This window comes from Chrysemys picta, chromosome 6, assembly GCF_011386835.1.
Source record: "Chrysemys picta bellii isolate R12L10 chromosome 6, ASM1138683v2, whole genome shotgun sequence".
NCBI lineage: Eukaryota > Metazoa > Chordata > Testudines > Emydidae > Chrysemys > Chrysemys picta.
This window is the reverse complement of record NC_088796.1, coordinates 41,331,556-41,356,002: the sequence shown is the minus strand read 5'-3', so window position 1 is coordinate 41,356,002 and position 24,447 is coordinate 41,331,556. Positions and strand designations below refer to the sequence as shown.

The window sequence follows — 24,447 nt, the reverse complement described above, 5'->3', positions numbered from 1 at the left end:
TTTTCTAAGCAGTCAGGATAATTATCATTCCTACACTATCATTCATTTCATTTCACTGAAACCAAATAGCAACAGTTTCTTTTTAAGGTTACAAATCTGAGTGCTAGGAAGAGTATTATTGGGGGTTTTTGGTCAATTAGAAGTTGAGTAAAATTTATAAAAATATAGTTGTGGTGTGCATTCCAAATGCAAACAAAGCCATGCCCAGCATTTGTTAAAAATGGTGAAATCAAGAATGTCTCTACATTGTAGCTCCCAATTTGGATAAGTGAGATGTCTTAGGATCAGAAGGAAATACTTTTAAAAAGCTATTTTTAGGGTAAGTTCAACTATGGGCCCCATCAGCCTTGAATGTGTATCCCTTTAAATATGCTAGATATGTAGTGTTCAATTCTTAGTGCTGTTTTATCTTATCTTGTACTTTTCACATTTGCCAGTGTACCAAGTACAAAAGCTCAGTTAGGCAATTGTTCTCTAATTAAATGCCTGAATGACAATTAAGGACACATAGGCAAACCCCTACTTCTATTAATATCACCATCAAGACTTCAATGTCCTCACAGAGAGAACATGGGGTGTTAAAGTCCCATCTGAAAGAATCAAAAGAATAAACTATGTGTAACCTGGAAGTATGAAAGGCAAAATCAATGCTGACAAGTTTGAACCTGTAGTGCCAGGGTGTCTAGACCATACAAATCTAATGTTTTGACCACTAAACTATCTCCTGCAGCTCAGTCAACAGGAGAATCCCTGTTTTTCATTTTTCCCCCCACCTATTCACATTGCCCATGCTACACCCATCTTCTCAGCCACAGCGTATTTAGCTGGACTCACTCTGGAGCTCACTACTTCTGTCCTTTAATTGGCAAGAGAGGTCACTGTAGAGCAGTATAAAGTGCCTCCTAGCATTCCCACTCACTACTTGTCTGTGGAATGAGAAACTGAGGTCTAGATCCAGGTTCAATGCCAAGTCTTAGAGCCTGATTCCTATTTACACGAAGGGCTTTTTACACTGTTCTACTAGGGTCAAGGGACCATAAAGTGAGCATGAATTCATTGTCCACTTTACTGCCCATTTACACTGCCAGAGCAATATAACGAGTCTTAGTGAGAGACTTGACTTTGAACCTGGATCTTTAGGACTCCCAATAGGAACCCACTTAAGGATCCTCATTCCACAGACCAGTAGTGAGTGCTAGCGTCAAGCCTCTATCTCTAGCAGGACAGTGCCTAACACTAAAATTATGTCGATGGGCTGGACCTCAACTGCGAATATATGACAATTTGTTCTAGAAAATAAGATCTTCTCTACCACAATTTTTTCCTGTAAATATAATGTTGTGTCAAGGCTTGAGTACTGATGAATATTGGCAGCAACACAGTCTGATTCTTTCCTTAAAACATCTACAATAGCTCATATTTGTGTTAATAAAAGATATATTCAAGTACACAGAGTAGATACACTATGCTACTATACTACGTACTGCCACATAACACTCCTTTTTTAAGTGTGGTTCCTTTTACAAGATCAGGAATACTGAAAGGACTGAAGCACAATCTTCTATGGTTTCATGTTTATCATGAGAGCAAAGTGGAAAACAATTACAAGCCTGCTGGCTTCAAAAAGGAGAGATTTGCATGAAAGCAAACCGAGATATTTTAATCAAAATCAAATCATAATAGAGAGAAATAAATCTAATCAGGTACTAAATCATGACTGTATGGAAAAGATGAATTAGCTTACTGGAATAGAGAAAGAAAAAGCAGTTTACTTGTGAGGTGGTTTATTAATATTGCATGTTATGCTAATATTTCTAGCTACCAAACAGCACTTTAAAGAAGTAATTTGATCCTATTGGTAAACAAATCTCCTAGCCATGTTTTCCAGAACACTAGGTAAGAATTTATTATGGAAGTATAAAATAAAAATGGGATGATTTGCCATACATTTTCTGCACTTTTACCTCAATAATTTGTCATTAACCGATTAAAACTAACATTTAGAAAGATTAGTTACAGAAATATCTTTTTGTTGGAGATCCTGGCATATTTATAAAAAACAAAAATCTCTATGGATCACTAAGATTAACGTGACTTTATTAGGGTATATTTTGTGGGCAAGTACTTGGATAAACTAAGTAGCCGGGAGATCAGTTCATTTAGATATGTACACTATTTATTTTAAAACCTTGTGACAGGTTTTACAGACTTTGCAATATGCACAGTAATTGTGTGTGTTTACTTAAACGTACAGTTGTTTGGAAAGGGGAAAAGGTAGTAAAATCTAACTAGGTAGAATTTACTGCTTAAAATAAATTCTTAACAATGCTGTCCAAGAAGATTCTTCAGACAGTGAGTGAATGGAAGCAGCAGACAGACCTGGACTGATTTTTGTATAAAAATGATCTACAGTCAAATAGGCAGTTATGGCCTTCTTTTATTAATTGTATTGAATTTCATTATTAGAAATTCTAAAGTACCAGCTGATTAATACATTTTTTATCTACTACCATTACTAGCCATACTCAGAATTTCATAAATTAAATATCTGATGTACCTCCTTGCATCTTGTGTTAAAGGCAGTTTCCATTTTTCTTCTTGTTTCTGGAACGCAGCACTTTTTCATGACAGAAAAATAGTCGGGATACTTTAAGGTAACTTTATACTTGTTCTTTTCAGTCTTCTCTAAACTATTAATAAAGTCATCAGGAAGGGCTTCTGTAGAATATAAATTAACAACATTCAAAAAAGGATTTTTCAAGTATAAATTCTTTTTTAAAAATATCAGAACAATGTTTAGTGCATAAAACAGTAATTCATTTGTTTTACTGCAGACCAGTTTAATATAAGAAACATAAGAACAACGGTCCATATAGTGCAGACCCCTGTCTTCTGAAAATGGCCAGTGCCATTTGCTTAGAGGGAATGAACAGAACAGGGCAATTTATCAAGTGATCCATTCCCTGTCATCCAGTCCCAGCTTCTGGAAGTCAGAGGTTTACAGACACCCCAAGTATCTGGTTGCATCCCTGACCATCTTGGTTAATAGCCATTGATGGACTTATCCTCCATTAACTTATCTAATTTTTTTTTTTTTGAACAGTTATACTTTTGGCCTTCACAACATCCCCAGGCAACAAGTTCCACAGGTTGACTGTGCATTGTGTAAAGACGCATTCCTTAAGTTTGTTTTAAACTTGCTGTCTATTAATTTCATTGACAGGTTTCAGAGTGGTAGCCATGTTAGTCTGTATCAACAAAAACAACGAGGAGCCCTTGTGGCACCTTAGAGACTAACACATTTATTTGAGCATAAGCTTTCCTGGGCTAAAACCCATTTCATCAGATGCATGGAGTGGAAAATACAGTAGCGACGTATAAATACACAGCATATGAAAAGATGGGAGTTGCCGTACCAAGTGGGGGGAGGGGGAGTCAGTGCTAACGAGCCAATTCAATTAAAGTGGAAGTGGACTATTCTCAACAGTTGACAAGAAGGGAGGAAAAATCACTTTTGTAGTGCTAATGAGTTCAATGTAATCAAGGTGGCCCATTTCAAACTGTTGACAAGAAGGTGCAAGTATCAGCAGGGGGAAAATTAGTTTTTGTAGTAACCCATCCACTCCCAGTCTTTATTCAGGCCTCATTTGATGGTGTCCAGTTTGCAAATTAATTCCAGTTCTGCAGTTTCTTGTTGGAGTCTGTTTTTGAAGTTTTTGTTGTTGAAGAATTTCCACTTTTAAGTCTGTTATTGAGTGTCTAGGGAGATTGAAGTGTTCTCCTATTGGTTTTTGAATGTTCTAATTCTTGATGCTTTATTCTTGATTCTTTATTCTTTTGTGTAGAGACTGTCTGATTTGGCCAATGTACATGGCAGAGGGGAACTGCTGGCACATGATGGCATATATCACATTGGTAGATGTGCAGGTGAATGGGACCCTGATGGTGTGGCTGATATGGTTAGGTCCTATGATGGTGTCCTTTGAACAGATATGTGGACAGAGTTGGCACCGGGGTTTGTTGCAGGGTTTAGTTCCTGGGTTAGTGTTTTTGTTGTGTGGGGTGTAGTTGCTGGTGAGTATTTACCTGAAGCAAATATCCCCTGCTTAGTCGTCTCTTTAATACGTTCAGCAGTCCCAGTCTTTTTAATCTCTACTCATCTGGAAGCTGTTCCAGACCCCTAATCATTTTTGTTGTGTTTCTCTGTACCTTTTCCAAATTTTTATACATCTTTTTTGAGATGGGGTGACCAGAACTGCATACAGTAATCAAGGTGTGTGCACACCATGGATTTATATAGTGGCATTATGGTATTTCTGTTTTATTATCTATTCTTTTCCTAATGGTTCCTAACATGGTTAGCTTTTTGGACTGCTGCTGCACATTGAGCAGATGAACTATCCACAATGATTCCAAGATCTCTTTCTTGAGTGGTAACAACTAATTTAGATCCCATCATTTTGTATAAATAGTTGGGATTATGTTTTCCAATGTGTATTACTTTGTACTTATCAACAGTGAATTTAATCTGCCATTTTGTTGCCCAGTTTTGTGATTTGTAATTCTTCACAGTCAGCTTTGGACTATCTTGCTTAATTTTGTGTTGTCTGTAAACTCTGCCACCTTACTGTTCACCTGTTTTTGCAGATCATTTATGAACAGCACTGGAGCCAATATATATCCTTGGGGGACCCCACTGTTTACCACTTTCCATTGTGAAAACTGACCATTTATTCCTACCCTTTGTTTCCTAACTTTTAACCAGTTACCAATCCATGAGAGGACCCTCCTTATCCCCTGGCTTCTTACTTTGCTTAAGAGCCTTTGGTGTGGGACCTTGTCAAAGGCTTTCTGAAAGTCCAAGCGCACTGTAACAACTGGACTACCCTTGTCCTCATGCTGGTTGACACCCTCAGAAAATGTTAAGAGATTGGTGAGGCATGATTTCCCTTTACAAAAGCCATGCTGACTCTTCTACAACATAACATGTTTGTCTGTGTGTCTGATAATTCTGTTCATGACTATAGTTTCAATCAGTTTGCTTGGTATTGAAGTTAGGGTTACCGGCCTGTAATTGCCAGGATTGCCTCTGGAGCCTTCTTAAAAAAGAAAAAAAAATCCATGTTTTACATTAACTATCCTCCAGTCATCTGGTACAGAGACTGATTTAAGTGTGTGAAAGTGAAATGAATTATATTAAAGAAATAGAATGAATTAAAGAATGCTGTATGTACCTTTAAGTAGAAATGAGAAATGCTGCAAGCCAGGGGGGCAGGAAAGCAGACATTAACTGCTTAATGAATTGCCCCACTTAAGGGCAATTGGTGAAGCATTAGCCTTAGATTGATAAGAGTTAACAAGGAAGCAGGATATGCATATTATGCTCCATGCATATTTTACAATTTTGCTCTCTCTGTCCCTTTGTTTAGTTCGCACCCTTTTATCTGTATAAATAAGACTGTTTGAATCTTGCATGGAGGCTCACAGTATCTGAATGTATTAGCAGAGCGCTGTGCTAATAAAACAGAGTGGTCTGACAAACTATGAGTCCTGAGTCTAACTTTGACAATTTGGAGGTTCCACCGAGATGGCAACCGTCTTCACTGGGGCTGTGTGATTCCTGACCGTTTTTGTAGGACGACCGTGGTAGCCGGCACCTGGGCATTTGGCCCGAGCGGTCCTCCTCCTGAACGGAAGGGTGCACAACCACAGTGAGGTCTACGCCATCGAACCTGTTGGTTCCCACTCTGTTCTGGTAGGGATCCCGGGATCTGACATCAGGAATCTGGTCAGGTAATTATTTCTGTGTTTTGTCCGGACTGAGGACTGTCCTGTCTCTGTGTCTATCCGTCCTCCTGTGGAGTGTTTGAGTCTGGGTGCCATCTCCGTCCGGGGATCGGCCGACCAAGGGGTTCCTGTCCCCGCGGTCTGAGTGAGTGAAATCTGCACAATCGCAGCCGCACCGCACCTTGGGTAAAACTCTTGGTGTGAAAGCAAGGGCGATTGAGTCAGTAGCCTGTGGGCTCCTTTTGTGTGTTGCACCGGGCATCGCCCTGACGAACCCGAATTTCCTTCTTGTGTGATTGGTGTGTGTAAAGTCCTCCTGTATTGGTAACCAGACGTCTAAGTCGGGACAGTTCCCTAAAGGAACGCCGGCTCAGTTTTAGGAAGGGTCCGGACTCCTGTAAATTTCTGGAAAAATGGTCTAGGCTAACTCAGGGAGATCCCAAAACTCAGTGGCCACTGTTAAAACCCCGGAACAAGGACCGAGTGGACATCTTAAAAAAACAAACTCGGCCAGCCTAAAACTAAATTGGCTAAAGGAGAGGTTAATTGTTTCATGCAGTGGTGGGAAGAGGCAAATCGTAGGTGGACAAAATCAAAACTCGCCTCTCTCAAATATTCAAATAATAAGTTAAAAGCTTTATTAAAAGCCTCCTCTCCCACCACCAGACTGAGCGCTCCCCTTCACCCTGTTCTCTGACAAAAAACAACCCTGGATCGATCCCAACTCCCTTCGTACTCCCCTCTCATTGTAAAAAGGATAAAATGCCCCTTGTTGTGTTCCCCTTAGTTGTCTGCCTCAGAAACTGATTCTTTAGTGTTCCATTACCAATTCAGCAAGGAGGGTGGGCTCCTCGGCTGGCCCCCACCCTTCCTGGTCCCTTTCCTTGGGCATTTCTTTCAAAATTGTGAAATGACCACAATATCACTCACAAAAATGGTTCATTGGAAAAAGCAGGATTGGGCCCAGACAAGCAGGCAAGCAACAGATAAAAAAAAAAAAAAAAAAAAAAACAGGTTGGAAGCCCTAAGGGCATAGTGTCAGGAGTAAGTGCAAGTATGAACCCCTGGAACAATACTTAAAATGGTGAAATCTGAGTTGATAAAGGTGTCATTTTGGGAAATAAACAAGTGATTTAAGGAAAGAGAGTGAAAAGTTAACTCTACAGAGGCTGGAGAGAATTAAACAGTTAAACTTTGTGAAAATGTTAAAAAGGATCTTGTTAAAAGAATTCTTGGTTTCTTTGCAGCCATTCTAAAGGAAAAATGGGCCCTTTTCCAGAGGAATGTCTGTAAATAATCCAGGTAAAGAGACTATCTAATTAAAATAATTTGACTATGAACAATTGAGTCAAATTTGCTAAAAGAACATAGGGGGGTTCTATTGGAAGTTAACTGCCCCAAATGTATAAAGGTAATGTAATCTATGTACAGCTATGTAAAAACAAAGCAGTGTAAGAGGGATGTTAAGGGAAAGAAAATGTGTATGTATCTGTCTGTCTGTGGGAATATGTGAGGTTTGTAAAACTCCTGTTTTGTAAGTTTAAGATAAATTGGTTTTGTTTTGTTTATAATGCCACTAAAAATCCATTTGACTCTTTAATTCAAGGTTGCAAAACTGACAGACCTTTTTGCCAGACACAGGTAATCAGTGTTGGTTGACTTTGAGATTTGGTATTTAACCCTTACGGGGTAACTTGATTCTTTACAAAATTTAAATGGTTTTCAAATAAAGACCAAGTCATGACTGCAGCAGGACAGTCAAAATCAGAAAAATAGGGAGAGATTCTAGATTCTGTTTGTTTGTTTGTTTTTGTAACAAAATAATAAATGAAAGCTGTAGGAAAAGAATAAAGACAGTGGCCCTCTGAAGCAACAGCAGGGGTGAGGTGCACAAAACAAAAAGAAGCAATGTTAGAAACACTGAGCCTTAAAATGGCTCTGTGTAATCAGACTGTCACTTTGATAAGGGTACATAACTCTAAGAACAAAAGAAACAGTTACACCTTATGTAAAAATTAAAGTATAGAAGGAATGTGCAGACATGTGCAGTGTATATTATAGAGGGGGTAAAAGAAATGCAAACGAAACATGCTACTTAATTAAAATCCTATTAGGGCTCCAAAGGAGCCACAATAGATTGTGTTTTCTTTTTCAGATCTGTGTGTGTTTTGGAAGCAAGAGTTAAAAGTAAGCAAAACTCTGGTAAAAGTTAATTGTGTTCCTTTTAAGACAGAGTCTCTGAGCTCTGCTAATGGTTTTGAATCCAAAAGCCAAGCCAGTGTTGATGCAAATTATCTAACTGATAAAGGAAGTGAGAGAACTGCCAGCACAAAGAAGTTGCAGATAAAGAACTATTAATATGTGGAACCCAGTAATTGTTGGTCTTTGCGTAAGCTTGACCAAAAGGAGGGATTGTGAAAGTGAAATGAATTATATTAAAGAAATAGAATGAATTAAAGAATGCTGTATGTACCTTTAAGTAGAAATGAGAAATGCTGCAAGCCAGGGGGGCAGGAAAGCAGACATTAACTGCTTAATGAATTGCCCCACTTAAGGGCAATTGGTGAAGCATTAGCCTTAGATTGATAAGAGTTAACAAGGAAGCAGGATATGCATATTATGCTCCATGCATATTTTACAATTTTGCTCTCTCTGTCCCTTTGTTTAGTTCGCACCCTTTTATCTGTATAAATAAGACTGTTTGAATCTTGCATGGAGGCTCACAGTATCTGAATGTATTAGCAGAGCGCTGTGCTAATAAAACAGAGTGGTCTGACAAACTATGAGTCCTGAGTCTAACTTTGACAATTGATAGGCTACATACCATAATTAGTTGATCTGCAATTTCATATTTAAGTTCCTTCAGAACTCTTAGGTGAATACCATCTGGTCCTGGTGACTTATTACTGTTTAAATTATCAATTTATTCCAAAACCTCCTCTACTGACACCTCAATCTGGAATAGGTCCTCAGATTTGTCACCTAAAAAGAATGGCTCATATGTGGGAATCTTCCTCACATTCTCTGCAGTGAAGACAAATAAAAAGAATTCATTTAGATTCTCTGAAATTGCCCTGTCTTCTTGAGTGCCCTGTTAGCACCTTGATTGTTCAGTGGCCCCAGTCACTGTCAGGCTTCTTGCTTCCGATGTACTTAAAAAGAAGTTTTGCTGTTAATTTTTGTGTCTTTTGCAAGTTGTTCTTCAAATTCTTTTTTGGCCTGCCTAATTATACTTTTACACTTCACTTGAAAGAGTTTATGCTCCTTTAAATTTTCCTCAGTACAGTTTGACTTTCAATTTTTAAAGTATGCTTTTAACGTCCATTTACATTCTGCTGTTTAGAAACAGTGGCATTTTTCTGGTCCTCCTACTGGTTTTTTTTTTTTTTTTAATTTGGGATATACATTTAGTTTGACCCCCATTATGCTGTTTTAAATTAGTTTCCATGCAGCTTGTCTGTATTCCACTCTTATTTGTGTTCCTTTCAATTTCCATTTAAGCAGCTTCCTCGTTTTTGTGTGGTTCACCTTTTTGAAAGGAAATACTACTGTGGGGAGCTTCTTTGGTATTTTTACCCCCCCTATAGGGGTGTTAAATTTAATTATAGTTTATTACTGAGTGGTTCAGTAGTATTCACATCTTGGACCAGATTCTGTGCCCCACTTTGGACTATATCAAAAATTGCCTCTCCCCTTGTGGGTTCCAGGACTAGCTGCTTCAAGAAGCAGCCATTAATGGTGCCTAGAAATTTTATCTCTGCATCCCATCCTGAGGTGACATGTATCCAATAAATATGGTGATGGTTGAAATCCTCCTTCATTATTCGTTTTTTGTTTTTGTAGCCCCTCTAATCTCCTAGGCCATTTCACAATCACCTTCACCATCCTGGCCAGGTGGTCGGTAGTATATTCCTACTGCTATCGTCTTGTTATTCAAGCATGGAATTTTTATCCAGAGAGATTTTATATTACTATTTAATTCATTATGATTTTTACTTTATGCACCTCTCGGCTTTCCTCCAGATTGTAGTTTAAAAACTCCTCTACGAAATACAACCCTACATGTTACGGTTAATTGTTAGTGACTTTTTTAAATCAAATCAAACAATATTAAAATTATGAACACCTCACTTATAAGAAGCAGAAATATATTTAACAAGATAATCCCATTTAAAAACAGATTATAGTTTTAAAAATCTCTAATTTTATTTAACTCATAAAATACATTTGACAGAGTGACCTCCAGACCCGGGATCACCAAATCCTTTAGAGAGACAGTGAATAATACAATAAACCGAAAATGAAGGCTTTAAAGTAATATTTAAGTAGCTTAACTTCCTGAACAGCAGAAAAGTGTTTTAGATAGATGGAACACTACAAATGGAGTGTGAAGCCCAATGGTGGAGATGTGAGGGGAGAGGACAGAGAAAAGCAAAGATGGGAAGAGTAGAGTGGGCTGGCAGGGTAATAAGTAACACAAGACGTGAGAGATTAGGTGGAGCAAGTCCATTAAGAATTTTTAATTACACAAAGGCAATCCTGAGTTGGATCTGGAGAAGGATAGGAAGCCAGTACAGGCTGTAACAGTGTTACAATTTCATTTCCTAGATACTGTATGACAATTAAACCTTACCTAAGAACTGCACAGAAAGGATTCCTGAAATTTAACTGCAGTTCTAAAGAAAGAGAAATACAATACTCACGAAGTTCATCCTTAGAAAACATAAGAAATGTGTTTTCCTCATTGAGGTTTTTGTTGAAGTCTATACACAGCTCACTCAATTTTTTCTTCATGGTCTTTATTTCCTAAATTGAATATAAATTGAACTGACCATCACAAACCAAAATTGTAACTACCTATTGCTGCCCTACATGTACAAAGAATTTAACTTTCTCTAAGATTTTCTTTTACCCCAAACTTACATGTTAGAAGTATATCTTCTTAACTCACAAGGGATTGGTCATGTAAATCAGTGGTTCTCAACCTTTTTTTCATTTGTGGACTCCTAAAAAGTTTTGAATGGATGTGCGGCCCCTTTTGGAAATTTCTAATGGAGGTGTGGACCCCTTTGGAAATCTATTGTCTGTATATATAGCTGAATTCTGTTCAGTCAGTTTTCAGTCAAAGTCTTTTGTGGGTTCCTTAGACATAGTCCGTGGACTTCCAGTGGTTCCAGGACCACAGGTTGAGAACCACTGATGTCAATAATGCTCTAAAGTAGTTTTATGTATTAACGTTTAGTTCCTCTCTCTCTCTCATTTGAAAAGTCTAACTTTAATTTTAAATAAAATTTGCTGTTGTATTTCAATGGGAATTGCTGTCCTAAAGATAATCAGTAGATGGCTCCAAAAGGAGCAGAGAGACAACAAAGGTGTGTCAACAAGCTGATGAAAAATTAAATCGCTCCTAGACTAGTTTGGGACCTTTAAATATATGGCATAAAGAAAATAACATCTATGAAAGAGAACAGCATTCCAAAATCTTTTCTTAAACACAAGAAATTGGATGAGCAAAATATTTTTGACATATCAGGCTGACTTCTGAGGTGTTCTGGCTCCTTACTACCAAATTTACATACATATAGTTTGTATACATTGTGATTCATTTGTTTCTGCTGCTGGTGAGATTTTAATAATAGTCAAGATTTTACTCCACTCTGAGCCACCAACAGTCTTCTTACATATAGTTTCTAATGATCTTCTAGAGGCATCAGGAACCTTAACATAATATAAATATGCATAACCGAGATTTAAGCTCCTGTCAATTGAAGGGTTTGCACTGGGAACAATTACCAGGGAAAGACAGAGGGTCACTTCAGGTTCACAAGTCTGTGCTGTTAAATAGCGTGACAAGATGGGTGAGGTAATATCTTTGATTGGGCCAACTTCTGTTGGTAAAAGAGACAAGCTTTCAAGCTTACACAGAGCTTTTCAATTTTTGGGTGCTCAATTTTGGATGTCCTAAAGAGGCCTGATTTTTAGGGAGCGCTGCCTTCTACTTTCTGATAATAAGGCTCCTTTTAAGTTGTCTCAAGTTAGTTACTCAAAAATTCAGGAATTTAAAATCATTACCTGCTCTCAAAAATCTTGAGCTTATTTTAAAATCTTTTATTTTTATTTCTTTGTCTTGTACAAATTATCATCATTACAGTCTCTAAGAGTAAGGATGGCCTCAAAGCAGCACTTAACTGAGACCTGAGCACATAAGCAAAAATATACACTTAGGAAATTCTTCATAGCAGTGAAACCATACTTTCTTCATATTATAAATATAGGAAACCCATACTCACATTCTGGACTTCTTTGGGAAGATGGAGTCCATTCCTTTTCCCCATTTGAATTGACTTTTCTAAGTATCGCTTAGCTTCAGGCTTTAGATGTCCAAGATCACATATTTGCTGAAATTATATTAAATGGAAGATGACGAGTAGAAAAAACAGGAGTATTCCAATGTGTAAAGTTCTATTACTACAATTAAAATTAAGGACAAAAGTTACAGAATTCCAAATTGAATTTGTTAGGCCCCATGTGGGACTTTTTTCTTAACTCACTTTCACCCTAACAACCACCTCTTAAAACACACTTTTAAACCGAAATATCACTATAGCTGCCTTGAAGCTGTCTAATGCTCCATCCTGCAAACATTTGTGCACAGGCTTAATTTCATGAACATAAATAGTCCCTTTCACTTTAAGTAGGCTAGTCATGTGTTTAAAGATAAGCAATGGTGTAAGATTTTACAGCAATCATGGACTTAATGTGTTATGGTGTGAATTTTAAACTTCTAATTATTAATGATATTTCACCTCACCCAATGTTTCTCTGAGGTACAAGATTTGTGACAGAGGTTCTAAATTTGAGTACTTTACCTTACATGATTATTCTGAGTTCTTCAGAATTAAGGATAATTGCTTTTTGAATGTCACTTTGCTGATATTTACATAATATAATTTTTAATTTCAGTTTTGAACAACCATAATATTCAATGTATTGTGTGAACAAGTCTTTAAGGAGAACTAAAAAAAGGAGACTATGTGGAATATTGGAAACTAGGGTAGTAGCAACTGTTTAAACCAGGCTGCGTTTTCTAAGGATGTGTGGGTGGGGAGGTTTGATAACATTCTTAAGCATGCCCCTGCTAGCCAGTATGTGCAGTTGGTAGGAATGAGTAGGCTTAATATTATCGCTTCATCATACACATTACAATTAAGAATCTATTATAAACACCTATATTCAAGGGTTTAAATCACTGGAGTAAAAATTTCCTATAGAAGGAAATCTGGAATATACATCTACCACATAAACTTAGGATAGAATTCTTTCCTTAATATTTGGAAAAAGCTTTTTTATTTGATTAGACATAAAAAAAAAACCCATTTCCAAAAAATATTGGTGGAAAAGGATGTATAAGCGTGATTTAGGAAGTAACATAAGCACGATAAATAACTTTAGCAGACTCAGGCCTGCATTAAGGGAGTAAAAATGGGCCTGGGGTCAGAGAGAGATCTAGGAGATCCTAGATCAGGGGTAGGCAACCTATGGCAGGCGGGCCGAAGGCGGCACGTGAGCGGATTTTCAGTGGCACTCACACTGCCCAGGTCCTGGCCACCGGTCCGGGAGCTCTGCATTTTAATTTAATTTTAAGTGAAGCTTCTTGAACATTTTAAAAACCTTATTTACTTTACAGACAACAATAGTTTAGTTATATATTATAGAGTTATAGAAAGAGACCTTTTAAAAATGTTAAAATGTATTACTGGCACGCAAAACCTTAAATTAGTGTGAATAAATGAAGACTCGGCACACCACTTCTGAAAGGTTGCCAACCCCTGTCCTAGATGTTAAATTATAACATCCAACTTTTCGTGGGATACTACGAAAATAAATAATATGAGATTCTCAGGGGCCCTGTTTCCACTGTACTGTTAACCTGGCCCTAAGCAGGCTCATGATGTTTAAATTAAGAATCCATGCTTTAGCCCTGAAAATTCCATGGAAATCCTAATTTGATAGAAATACTACATTGAAATAAACTAGGCTGGATTATTAAGATGGCTTCAATGTTTTCAATGGTTTTAATTCAGTCTCTCCTCTTCCTTTAGAAACTCACTTGGAAAAGTCATTCTCCAGGTGCAGTTGAGGCAACAACCTGCAAGAGCAGAGGAGTCGTGCATCATAATCTGGAAGTGGCAAGATTCAGCCTGGTCTTGGTGGAAGCAAATTACACAGCCTCATGTCCTCCACCAAAAATGTTCTTCTCCCAGACATTGTGAATTTTAGGAGTATTCAGATCTGAGATCTTAGCCCAGGTCACATATCAGTGTTAAATAGATGATTAATAAATATCTGCATATTCTTGTACTGTTTAACTGAAGGGGGAAAACCCTCACACTAATTTAAAGGATTAACAAAAAGAAATTAGCAACACTAAAGTATTCTGAAATAGATGTAAATGCCAAATATCGTCACAAAGGGAAAATAAATAGAAAGAATACCAAGGTGAATATGAAATAATTCTGTTGACCGACAGTAATTATTGTAGATATTTATATTTGGTTTTCACACGTGACTGCTACAAATGCCCATAAATATGAACATAAGAACGGCCGTACCGGGTCAGACCAAAGGTCCATCTAGACCAGCATTACTGACTTCTAGAATAATTTAAACAATAAAAAAAAAGTAGTCATTCCTAACTCCAATGAAGTAAGAAACAGTGAACGAGTGTGCACAAAAGCGTATCTGGCAGCCAAATATCAATGTGAGAGAATGCTCCTTTTCCCCCAGGTATCTGGTAAAGGTTTTCTTTAAGCAAAATCCTTAGCTTTTTGAAGCAAGAGAATTTAAATGAGGCCCCTCATGTAATACATACACTACAGCTCTATTGAGTTGATAGTGGATTTAACAGTGATTGAGATTAACGAAGTGATGGGGATATTGAAAAGCACAGCATGTACTAATTTATTGGAAAAAAAAGTTTCACTCCTGGCACCTTACATATTCCTCTACAGGTTATTTTTAGTTATCTTCATTGTCATTTACCTGCAAATAAACAATCCTCTGAAATACATCTTCTCTCATGCTCATCTCCACATCAAAATAAGAAAGTCTTTTGTCAGCTTCTGTGCTTGCTGAGCGCACATCTTTGTTGGACGAGACATGCTGCGGGAAATCCAGCATGCTTCTTTCCACTGTTAAAATAAAAATACATTTTAAAAAATGCACCGAGCACTTACAATGCAGTCAGTCCATGTTAATTTTTTTCAAGATGAGGAACTTTCTAGGAATAGACAAGTTATTTTAATAAATCATTCTATTTAGTTTTTACACAAGCTTTCAGAAATAAACTTATATAAACAGATACCTGAAGCAACCACTGATTAGGATTTACAGATAATGAATGGATTACAGATTATGTAAAAAATGAACCAATACAATTATATACACAGTAGCAATTACAATTAGAACAAATGCATATTTCACTGATGGTGTATATTATCAAAGCCTAACTGCCCTGGCAAATGTCCCCACTTTAATCGTTCCACAAGGTCAATTTTGAGTAAGTAAAAGTTTAATACAGATATATTTAAAGCATTGAAGTAATTTTATGTTTTGAAATTAGATTAATCTTTTAAAAGTACAGAAAGTAGATATTTTTAAATACATTATTTTTAATGGATGTCACAGATTCTCTCTCTAGAATATTGGAAGTAGCAAGTTTTGAATCTTTACAATTCTCCCTCAAATTATTCAAAAATTGGCAGGAGAAAATACAGATATGACCAAGTCTGTTTGTTACTAATAAAAGCAAGCAATAAGAAAACTGAGGGAGATGATGTGTGATTATTTTGGACTATGAGAGATCACAAGCTAACATAATTTTAAACGGAAATGAAAAATAAACTAAATTCTCAGCAATGCTGTCATGCCCCTGTACTAATAACAAACATGAACATAGGTCCTATAATTAAAAAAGTAGTTGAAATGACTAGCTATATTAATTAATTAGGACTTGATTAAATCTAATTATAGTTTTGCCTTTTAAAAAAGTGCTAATATCCTGCATGTTATGCTTTGTTCAAACATTTTACACAAAAGTGTAACAAATGCTTTTTGTCCTGGGAGACCGTTCATACTACTAGCAGATGAAGGTTCTAAAGATTAGTTGGTTACAGATTTTAAGATGAACCGAAAAAGCTTTGTGAAAAACTAAGACACTATACACAACCAAACACTGTGGCATCTTGTTTCTCTCTCTCTCTCTCTCTCTCTCAAAATCATGGGATGCACATACAAATGTGGTTTACCCTCCCCGCCAATCTGTAGGGCCTGAATTTTATTTGTTTTGCGGGTGTTATGGTAAGATGGTTCAAATGAAGTAGTGAGTTTTACATTTTGCTCTGAAGCTCCTGAGGTTTGTGGGTCATCTGGGTCTTTTCTGTGAATGAGTTCCAGGTACATGGGCCAATTCCTGGGAAAGCTCTCTCCCCTGCTCATGTGAGTGTAATGTTCAAGGCTGACAGTTCCAAGGTTAATAGGCAGCAGAATTAAAACAAAAAGGATGTATTTTTTCCCACACAACGCACAGTCAACCTGTGGAACTCCTTGCCAGAGGATGTTGTGAAGGCCAAGACTATAACAGGGTTCAAAAAAGAACTAGATAAGTTCATGGAGGATAGGTCCACCAATGGCTATTAGCCAGTATGGACAGGGATGGTGTCCCTAGCCTCTGGTCACCAGAAGCTGGGAATGGGCGACAGGGGATGGATCACTTGACGATTACCTGTTCTGTTCATTCCCTCTGGGGCACCTGGCATTGGCTACTTTCAGAAGACAGGATACTGGGCTAGATGGACCTTTAGTCTGACCCAGTACGGCCGCTCTTATGTATTTACAGTTCTAATGGAATGCTGCTGTTGTGGGAGGTCATCATCACATATCATGAGTGATCCCTAAGGAAAGTGAGACCAGTCCCATGTAGAGCTTTGAAGATTGGGACCCAAAGCTTAAATCTGAACTAGTATTCTGATAAGACCCAGGGAAGAGAGAAGAGCACTGGAGTGATATGTACTCTTCACAGCCTCTGCGGCTGGGCAGATTGCTTCTGAACCAACAGTAGCTTTTTATTTATTTATTTATTTATTTACGTTTATTTTTAATTTAAGCCTGGTAGTTTTATTCCTACACACAGAGAGCTACAATAATTCAGGCTGGAGGTCATGAATGCATGGATCACTGATCATTACTGTGGCTAATTCTGAATCTGACAGGAGGCTGTTTGGATCAAGATTGTTCATGACAGTCTTCTTGCCGGCGGTAACAGGAAAGGGGTATAATAACCATAGTCATGGTTATTTGGTGCACAGAAGCTGTGAAGAGTCTAAGAGAAGGGTAAGGCTACAGACTTAATACAGAGCAGATGCCCTCACTGGAGGAGGATGTTAGAACATGAGTTCTCTGAAATGCTTCCCTCCCCCGACTAGCATCACATCAGTCACCTGATCTGACTTCAGATACTGGTCTCAGACAGGTCCTCAAATGGCTGAAGGAAAGTGCTTTTTATGTATGATGTGAAAGTAATTGTAAAGCTGGACGTCATATGTGTACTCTAGACATTTTAGTCCATGCTGTTGCACAGTGCCCCCAAGTGGCTCCATGCAGTCACTGACAAGAACAGGATGGGTCACTGAGATTTCACAGGTGAGGACTTCAAAAGTGGAGGAGCATATGCCCATCATGACTCTCTCGATGTAGTCTGAGAGAAAGGAGCGAAGCAATATCAGCATAGTCTTGCTAACCCTTGCCATGTCTCTAAGGCTGGGCCGCAGAATTTCATGGCTAATTATAACAAATACTGTGGCGAGGTCAAAATGAATATGAATGGATATCACTTCTGAGATCTCTACTTTCTCTAGCCGTGAAGGGCACAGATCAGACTCACAGGTGGTAACTGCTTTTGCTGCATTGCTTCCAGAACTCTGTTTTGTGGATAGGATGAATTCAGAGAAGGAAGGTATTAGACTCCACATACTCACCTGTATACTCCACTTCTATGTCGGCCAGAGCCTGCATAGTGTTCTCATATGTTACTTTTTCAAAATCAAGCATTCCAACGTTGTCATACACTTGCTTTGTTTTCATGATCAGATCTTCTGTCCTTGTTCTGATTTGCTCTGGTGACAGGTCCCATTTCAAAAAGTTTCGGTCTGATGCTGCATATGAAGAGGCCTGGAGATGGGTAGTAATTTCTGTTCCTAATGTCATTCTCAGTAAAAGCCTTGGACCACCAGCTCTGAAATTTTAAAAATGAATTTAGGAGATTAAGAATCTAATTGAAGCAAAAAGTCTATTGTGAATTGTTTTTTTAAAAGAACATTACTTTTTTTTATTAAACAGTATTTTTAGAAACAAGAACATATTCCTTTTTAGGTCTATCCTTTCCTCTTCAGGACCCTAAATAGTTGTACTTTTAATTAAATAAATCTGTATTTTAAAATAATTCAGATGTCTGCCCTTTTTTCCCCCCTTTACTAGATTGAGGGAGTGCTATCTAATATGTATGCAAAAACAGAGATGAAACCTTTTGGTTCAGCAAAAATAGACAAAACAGTTTTTCTTAGACGACTGAGTTGTTATTCAAAACACCAGTTACTGAAACTCCATGGAAACAGACAATAGTGTTTTGTATTTTGAGACAAGGAAAAGAGAATAGGCAGTGAAATCTAGGTTATGAAGGCTAATAGTTACATGAAACATAAACAAAATGGTAAAAACATTTAATATGGAAGTGTAAATTAAAATGGATAATTTTATACTTGCATTGAATGTCTGCTGTGTTCCAGGCCATGAGAGCAAAATATCTCATAGTCTCTTACTTCAAAATGTACTCTTTTAACTGTTGCAGATCTCATATGAGTACTTCATACCGTTTTGCTCTGTAGCTGGAAAAGGCATGAAGGTTTCTCATATCTATAAACAACCTTTGTGTTCAGTTAATAACTCTGATTAATTTAGTCAACTGTATTACAAACTTGGTTAGGCAGAAAAGTTTACAATCTCCTACAATGCTGGGATTGACAGCTGCCTTTTCACTAACCAATACGACAATGCACACACAAAGCTATGTGATTCAGCCATTTTTCAGGAGTTTAATGGCAGAGGGGCAATTTCAAAATTTCAGGGTATGTGTGTTTTTTCTGAGTTTCTTTTGAGTCACCAAAATATAGGAAGAAATAAAATTCAGTTATTGACCATCATCTGCTCCCAATCACCCCCAGGAATCTGTGTCTTTTTCTCCTTTCATTGCATTTCACACATTTATGACCTGCTGGATAGCCCACCGAATTGGGACTCAGGAGACCTGGGTTCTATTCCCAGCTCTGCAACTGGTCAGTTGGGTGACCTTGGGACAGTCACTTTACCTCTCTCTGTCTCCGTTTCCATATCTGTAAAATGGGGATAATGACACTGACCTCCTTTGTTAAGCACTTTGAGATCAACCAATGATAAGTGCTATATAAGAGCAAATGATTGTCATTATTGCCATACTCCACAATTTCTTCCATGCTCTTCCTTTCCTTTTGTTTTCTGTGCATCTCTTTGCTTTTCCATGCTTTGTTTTGGTCCATGCCCCAATTCTACAATCTATTCACTTATCAGTATTTTTCAGCACTCATCCCATTCTCCCTGTACCACTGCACCCACACACATCAAAGCCCCATACCACAGCAACCCTCCTTCTAGTTCAGCGGTCCTCTAACTGTGGCTTGCGACGGCAATCCCTACTGTGTGGAGGACACCACTTTACTCTGTACAGCGTGATCTTGCATGCACAATATTTTGCTCTTCAAAATGGCATCCTCCATACTGTCTGGGATCCTGGGAGGATAGCTCAGTGGGAGGAAATAATTCATTAAATTGGGGTCAAGCCAGCAAAAAGTCTAGGAACCCCCTGCTCTAGTTGATCAAGGTACTCTTCTAGTTGAAGAGTAAGATACTGATGGGTCTGCAGATGTAGTGCTACCCCATTTGGCTGGGAAAGGTGTAATGGGAGACTCCTTGAGAAATCTCTCCCTCAAAGGATGGTGTCAGTAGAGCAGTCATCACAGGCATTTTTTTTTTTTTTTGGCCCTGTTGGCTGGTGGTGGGGGTTTGGGTTGTTGTTTTTTTTTTGGGGGGGGGGGGGGAGAGAGTTGTCTCCTCCTTCTTTTCCCCCCTGTTTTTCTGTTATTTTCAAGACAGGCTCTCTCTCCTTTTGTTCATTTCTCTTGCTTTCCTTTAGCTGCTCTATCAATTCTTTCCCCCCCAATCTCTTCCCCTTCTTTGACCCTACTGTTTATGTCTCATCTCTCTCCTTCCATGTTAATCTTTTCTTTACCCAGAGCACCTCCAGGACAGTGGGGAATCACACCTACATACATCCTAGCTGCATCAGAAGTAGATGAGTGAAACTAACTAGGAGCTGAGTGAGTCTCATCAGTTTAATTATGCAGCTGCTTCCAGCTCCCTGGGAAGGTGCTGTTTTGTGAACACAGATTTGATCATACTCTGTAGGATTCTTTACAGGGGTAATCTGAAAATTCACACCAGTGTATTAATAGGAAAACTCAGAATCCTCATGTCCAACTTAAACCCAGAGTTAATATCTATCTATAAATACATAAATATGGACATATATTTTGCACAAACCTAACATTAGTATCTAATAGATAGTGAGAATGAAGTATGCATAGTAAACCAAGCACTAAGCCATAAGTATGGAAGAATCAGAGACAAGGATTTGCTAGAGACCATATTTTGGAGCAAAGAACCAGAGCCAAAGTTTGAGGGGGAACTGACCTTGGGAATGAAAAAATTTAGCTGGACCAGACAAATTGTAGAGACAAGGTGGGAGAGGTAATATATTTTATTGGACCAACTTCTGTGTGTGAGAGAGGCAAGTTATTGAGCTTAACAGAGCTCTTCTGAAAAAGAGCTGACCTGAAAAAGAGTTCTGTGTAAGCTCAAAAGCTTTCCTCCCTCACCCACAGAAGTTGGTCCAATAAAAGATACTATCTCACCCACCTTGTTTCTATAATATCCTGGGAAACACAGCTAGAACACTGCATACAGACAAACTGTGACCAAGTCAAACAATGAGATGAAGATTTACTGGAAACAAAAGGGCCAAAAGAGAAACCCATTCTGTTCTACCACAATGTTGACCCTGTGCACACAATCACAAGTTGAGCAGTAGTAGCAGAGATAACTGAGAGCAACTCAAAGCCAGTTTGCCTTTGAGAAGCAAGATTTGCCTGACACAGAAGACTAGCTTGGTAGGACTAACCCACATCTTCAGGCAAATGTGATTACAAAGCAACTAGGAGATTTAAAACCTTTGCATTTACTAAGCTGATTGTTCTATGGCACGGCTTTGTAATTAAAATATTTTTAACTCCTGCTAATGAAGTAAAATAAATTATGGTACAAAGGAAGACAGTATGTGTTGATATGTTAATTGCACAAACTAATACCCAGACATAATTAAAGTTTTTTAAAAATGTGCAAGTGTAAAGTGGTCACTATTACAAGGTGACATTTACTAACAGATACCAATTCATGGTAAATGTTGATTATTTAATAGCAATCACTGTAACTGTGTTAATAGTTATTTGGGGAGTATCAAAACCAGTTTGGTACATATATAAATGCTCATAAAATTTGGCATAATAATGTAGTGTGTATGTGGCCCGGATGAAAAATGGTGACTATACAAGCAGTTTGAAAAGGGCATGGGTGCAGGGCTCCCATTTTAAGGTTACACCTTTGTAGTTGAAAGGTTCTACAATTAGACTGTCAATTATTTTGTACAGATATAAATAAGGACATCATTCTTACACAAATGTATTAATGGAAGACTATTTTTTCATAGTGAACATGGTTTATTCAAGTCCTTCATCACAGCTCAGACAAGAGGTTTATTTTTCCTCTACCAGCACTTAGAGGTGGACAGTGTTGTGAGTTGTGACAATGCCCATATGTTAGAGACTTGCTGACTCTGACACTGACACATGGATAAAGAAGAGCTGGCTCAAGCTGAATGTAGGAAAGACCAAAACGATGAGAATCGGAAGAAGAAAACATTTCTACGGGCAGCTTATCATCACCAACTTTCCCTCAGATGAAGGCATTTGTCCACTGATAGTCATGAGAGTGGATCAGCCTTAGGTCCTACTGTAGTCATTACTGACCCTGAACACTCAAATAGCAACAATCCTTCTTCCATCTATGGCTAGCAAGATAATTTTGTTTATTCCTCTCTGACGATAACTCAGATCAAAGGTTGGGGCATTAGTAACTTCTGTGCTGGACTACTGAAACTCATTCTATCTGAGTCTAGATAAGAATGTAGCAGCCCACCCTGAAAATGACAAGCAAAAGAGTACAGTACTGTACACTGGTGCTCTGCCATCTACATTGGCTCCTCATTCCAACACTAGTGGGTCCATTTCAAGATTGAAAATTAATCATCAAATCCCTTAAAGGATAAAATGCTGTAATCTCTAGGACCACCTCTCTTTCTGGGCCCCGCTATGACAACTAGAATCACCTGCACACTGACTAAAAGAGTCCTGATATAGAGTAGAAAGAGCTGAAGGTGCATCTTCTTAACTGCAGGCTCAAGGCTCTGGAAAACCCATGCAGATGAAACTCACTCAGATGGAGCGTTCTGTATTCTACATACAATGCTGATACAGTATATTATGGAGTTAAACACTTTAGAAATTCACACAAATAAAATACGCATCAGCTATGTCACTGAGCAAATATATTTGTCAAGAATAACCACTGACATAGTAACTAAAACAGCAATCAGTGATACATTCTCAATTAACCACTGGGCAAAATGTTTAAATGGGTATAGAATTACTTGGATCTCCCCCCGAGGGCTTGAATGCTGGATCCAGAACACTGATAAGCACTACTTTTAATTTACAGGGTGGATAGGGTGACCAGATGTCCTGATTTTATAGGGACAGTCCCAATTTTTGGGTCTTTTTCTTATATAAGCGCCTATTACCCTCCACTCCCACACTTGCTGTCTGGTCACCCTAAGGGTGGAACTGGTGACTTAACTCCAGGGCTGGCTTCAGCTTTTCTGCTGCCCCAAGCAGCCAAAAAAAAAAAAAAAAAGAGTGGCAGCACTTCGGCGGCAGCTCAATCACGCTGCTTCTTCTGCGGCGGTTCAGCGGCGGGTCCTCCCTCTCTTCCTCTTCGGCAGCAGCTCAAAGAGGAAGAGAGGGAATGAGGGACCCGCCGCCGAATTCCCACCAAAGACCCAGACGTGTCGCCCTGATACCAGACGGAGTGCCACCCCTTTGAATTGGCTGCCCCAAGCACCTGCTTCCTACACTAGTGCCTGGAGCCGGCCCTGCCTAACTCTCTCATTACATTAGACAGCAGCTTTGAGTAACAAAAAAATAAAATCTGTAGCCTAGCACTAATTATTATAACTGCCAGCAAGTGGATGTTTACATCTGTTGGAGACAGAAAACAAATGAGAAATGCTAAGTAGCAACCATCTAGTATTGGAGTAGTAACAACTCTGATTTCTCCAGTCTCCAGCTGATGGTATAGAAAGTAACCATTTGTATGGGCAAGTATAGAGTACAATGCTCCAGAAAGGCTTGAACTGATCAGTGTATCTTGCTAACAACAACATGGGACACTGATATCTTTAACTTTCTTGACAAAGAAGTGTAATATAACTTATAGTGACAAAGTCACTAAAGGTTGCACCTCTATGAACTATTTAAACACATTTTGTAACTCCCCATCCTGATATCTCTCTCAGTAAACCAGAGAGTATGTTATGTCTACTTAGATAACAGTGAGTATATGTAAAATAAAATGTAAATAAAAAATGCACTATGGGTGAAATCCTGGCCCCACTGAAGTTAATGGGGGCTTTTCCAAAGGCCCAGGATTTCGTCTCAGGTATCTACATAAAATTGTAAATAAACACGAATTCTCAAAAACTCCAGTGCCCTAATTATAAAATAAAGCCATATGGCATAAAGAATTAATGGACGGACAGACGGACGGACGGACACACACACCTCGAACTAAAACCCTGGTCCCTCAGCTCCAAAAATGAATGTTTTTGCCATCTGAGATAAAGGAGATAATCTTTAGCTGTTAGCAGTGATAGTTCCCTGATGCTCTTTGTGGGCCCTTTAACATACACATAAAGCCAATTAATTAGAGTTGTTAAAATGACCAGGTAAAAAGTAAATAAAATAATTTAAACGAGATTTTTATGTGTTTAGAGTTAAGGATGACAGAATTGTACAAATAATATATAAATTACAGAGGTGACACAGAGGTGATCTTCTAAATATGTATATTTTCTTTCTAGAAAGTTAACAGTTTATGAAAGAGAGACAAAACAACACAAGAATTAATGTAAAACTATTGTGGAACCAAATATAGATCATATGTTGACATCAGAATTTTATAAAATCTTTACCCTCTTGGGGGCCTAAAACTCTTGGGAAATTACAGTTTTATTTCCAATCACAAAGGCTTGCCTGACAAGCCATTTTAAAAGCTTTAAGGAAAAAGAAAACATAAAATTTGGCCAGAGGTGAAGTGAAGATATAAAAGACTTATCAACTATCT

At 38.2% G+C, this 24,447-nt stretch overlaps 1 protein-coding gene across 6 annotated transcripts in view; it reads right to left on the bottom strand.

The window, feature by feature from the left end:
- The window catches only part of NLN (neurolysin), a 57,172-nt gene that overhangs the window by 27,505 nt on the left and 5,220 nt on the right, over positions 1–24,447 (bottom strand). For all 6 annotated transcript variants that reach the window (XM_024107371.3, XM_005300999.3, XM_005301000.3 and 3 more), the window contains exons 2-6: positions 17,823–18,079; positions 14,830–14,978; positions 12,078–12,185; positions 10,491–10,593; positions 2,558–2,718 (exon numbers count right to left, since the gene is read on the bottom strand). In XM_024107371.3, the coding sequence (XP_023963139.1) occupies positions 2,558–2,718; positions 10,491–10,593; positions 12,078–12,185; positions 14,830–14,978; positions 17,823–18,079 (778 nt within the window). The remainder of the gene's footprint in view (positions 1–2,557; positions 2,719–10,490; positions 10,594–12,077; positions 12,186–14,829; positions 14,979–17,822; positions 18,080–24,447) is intronic.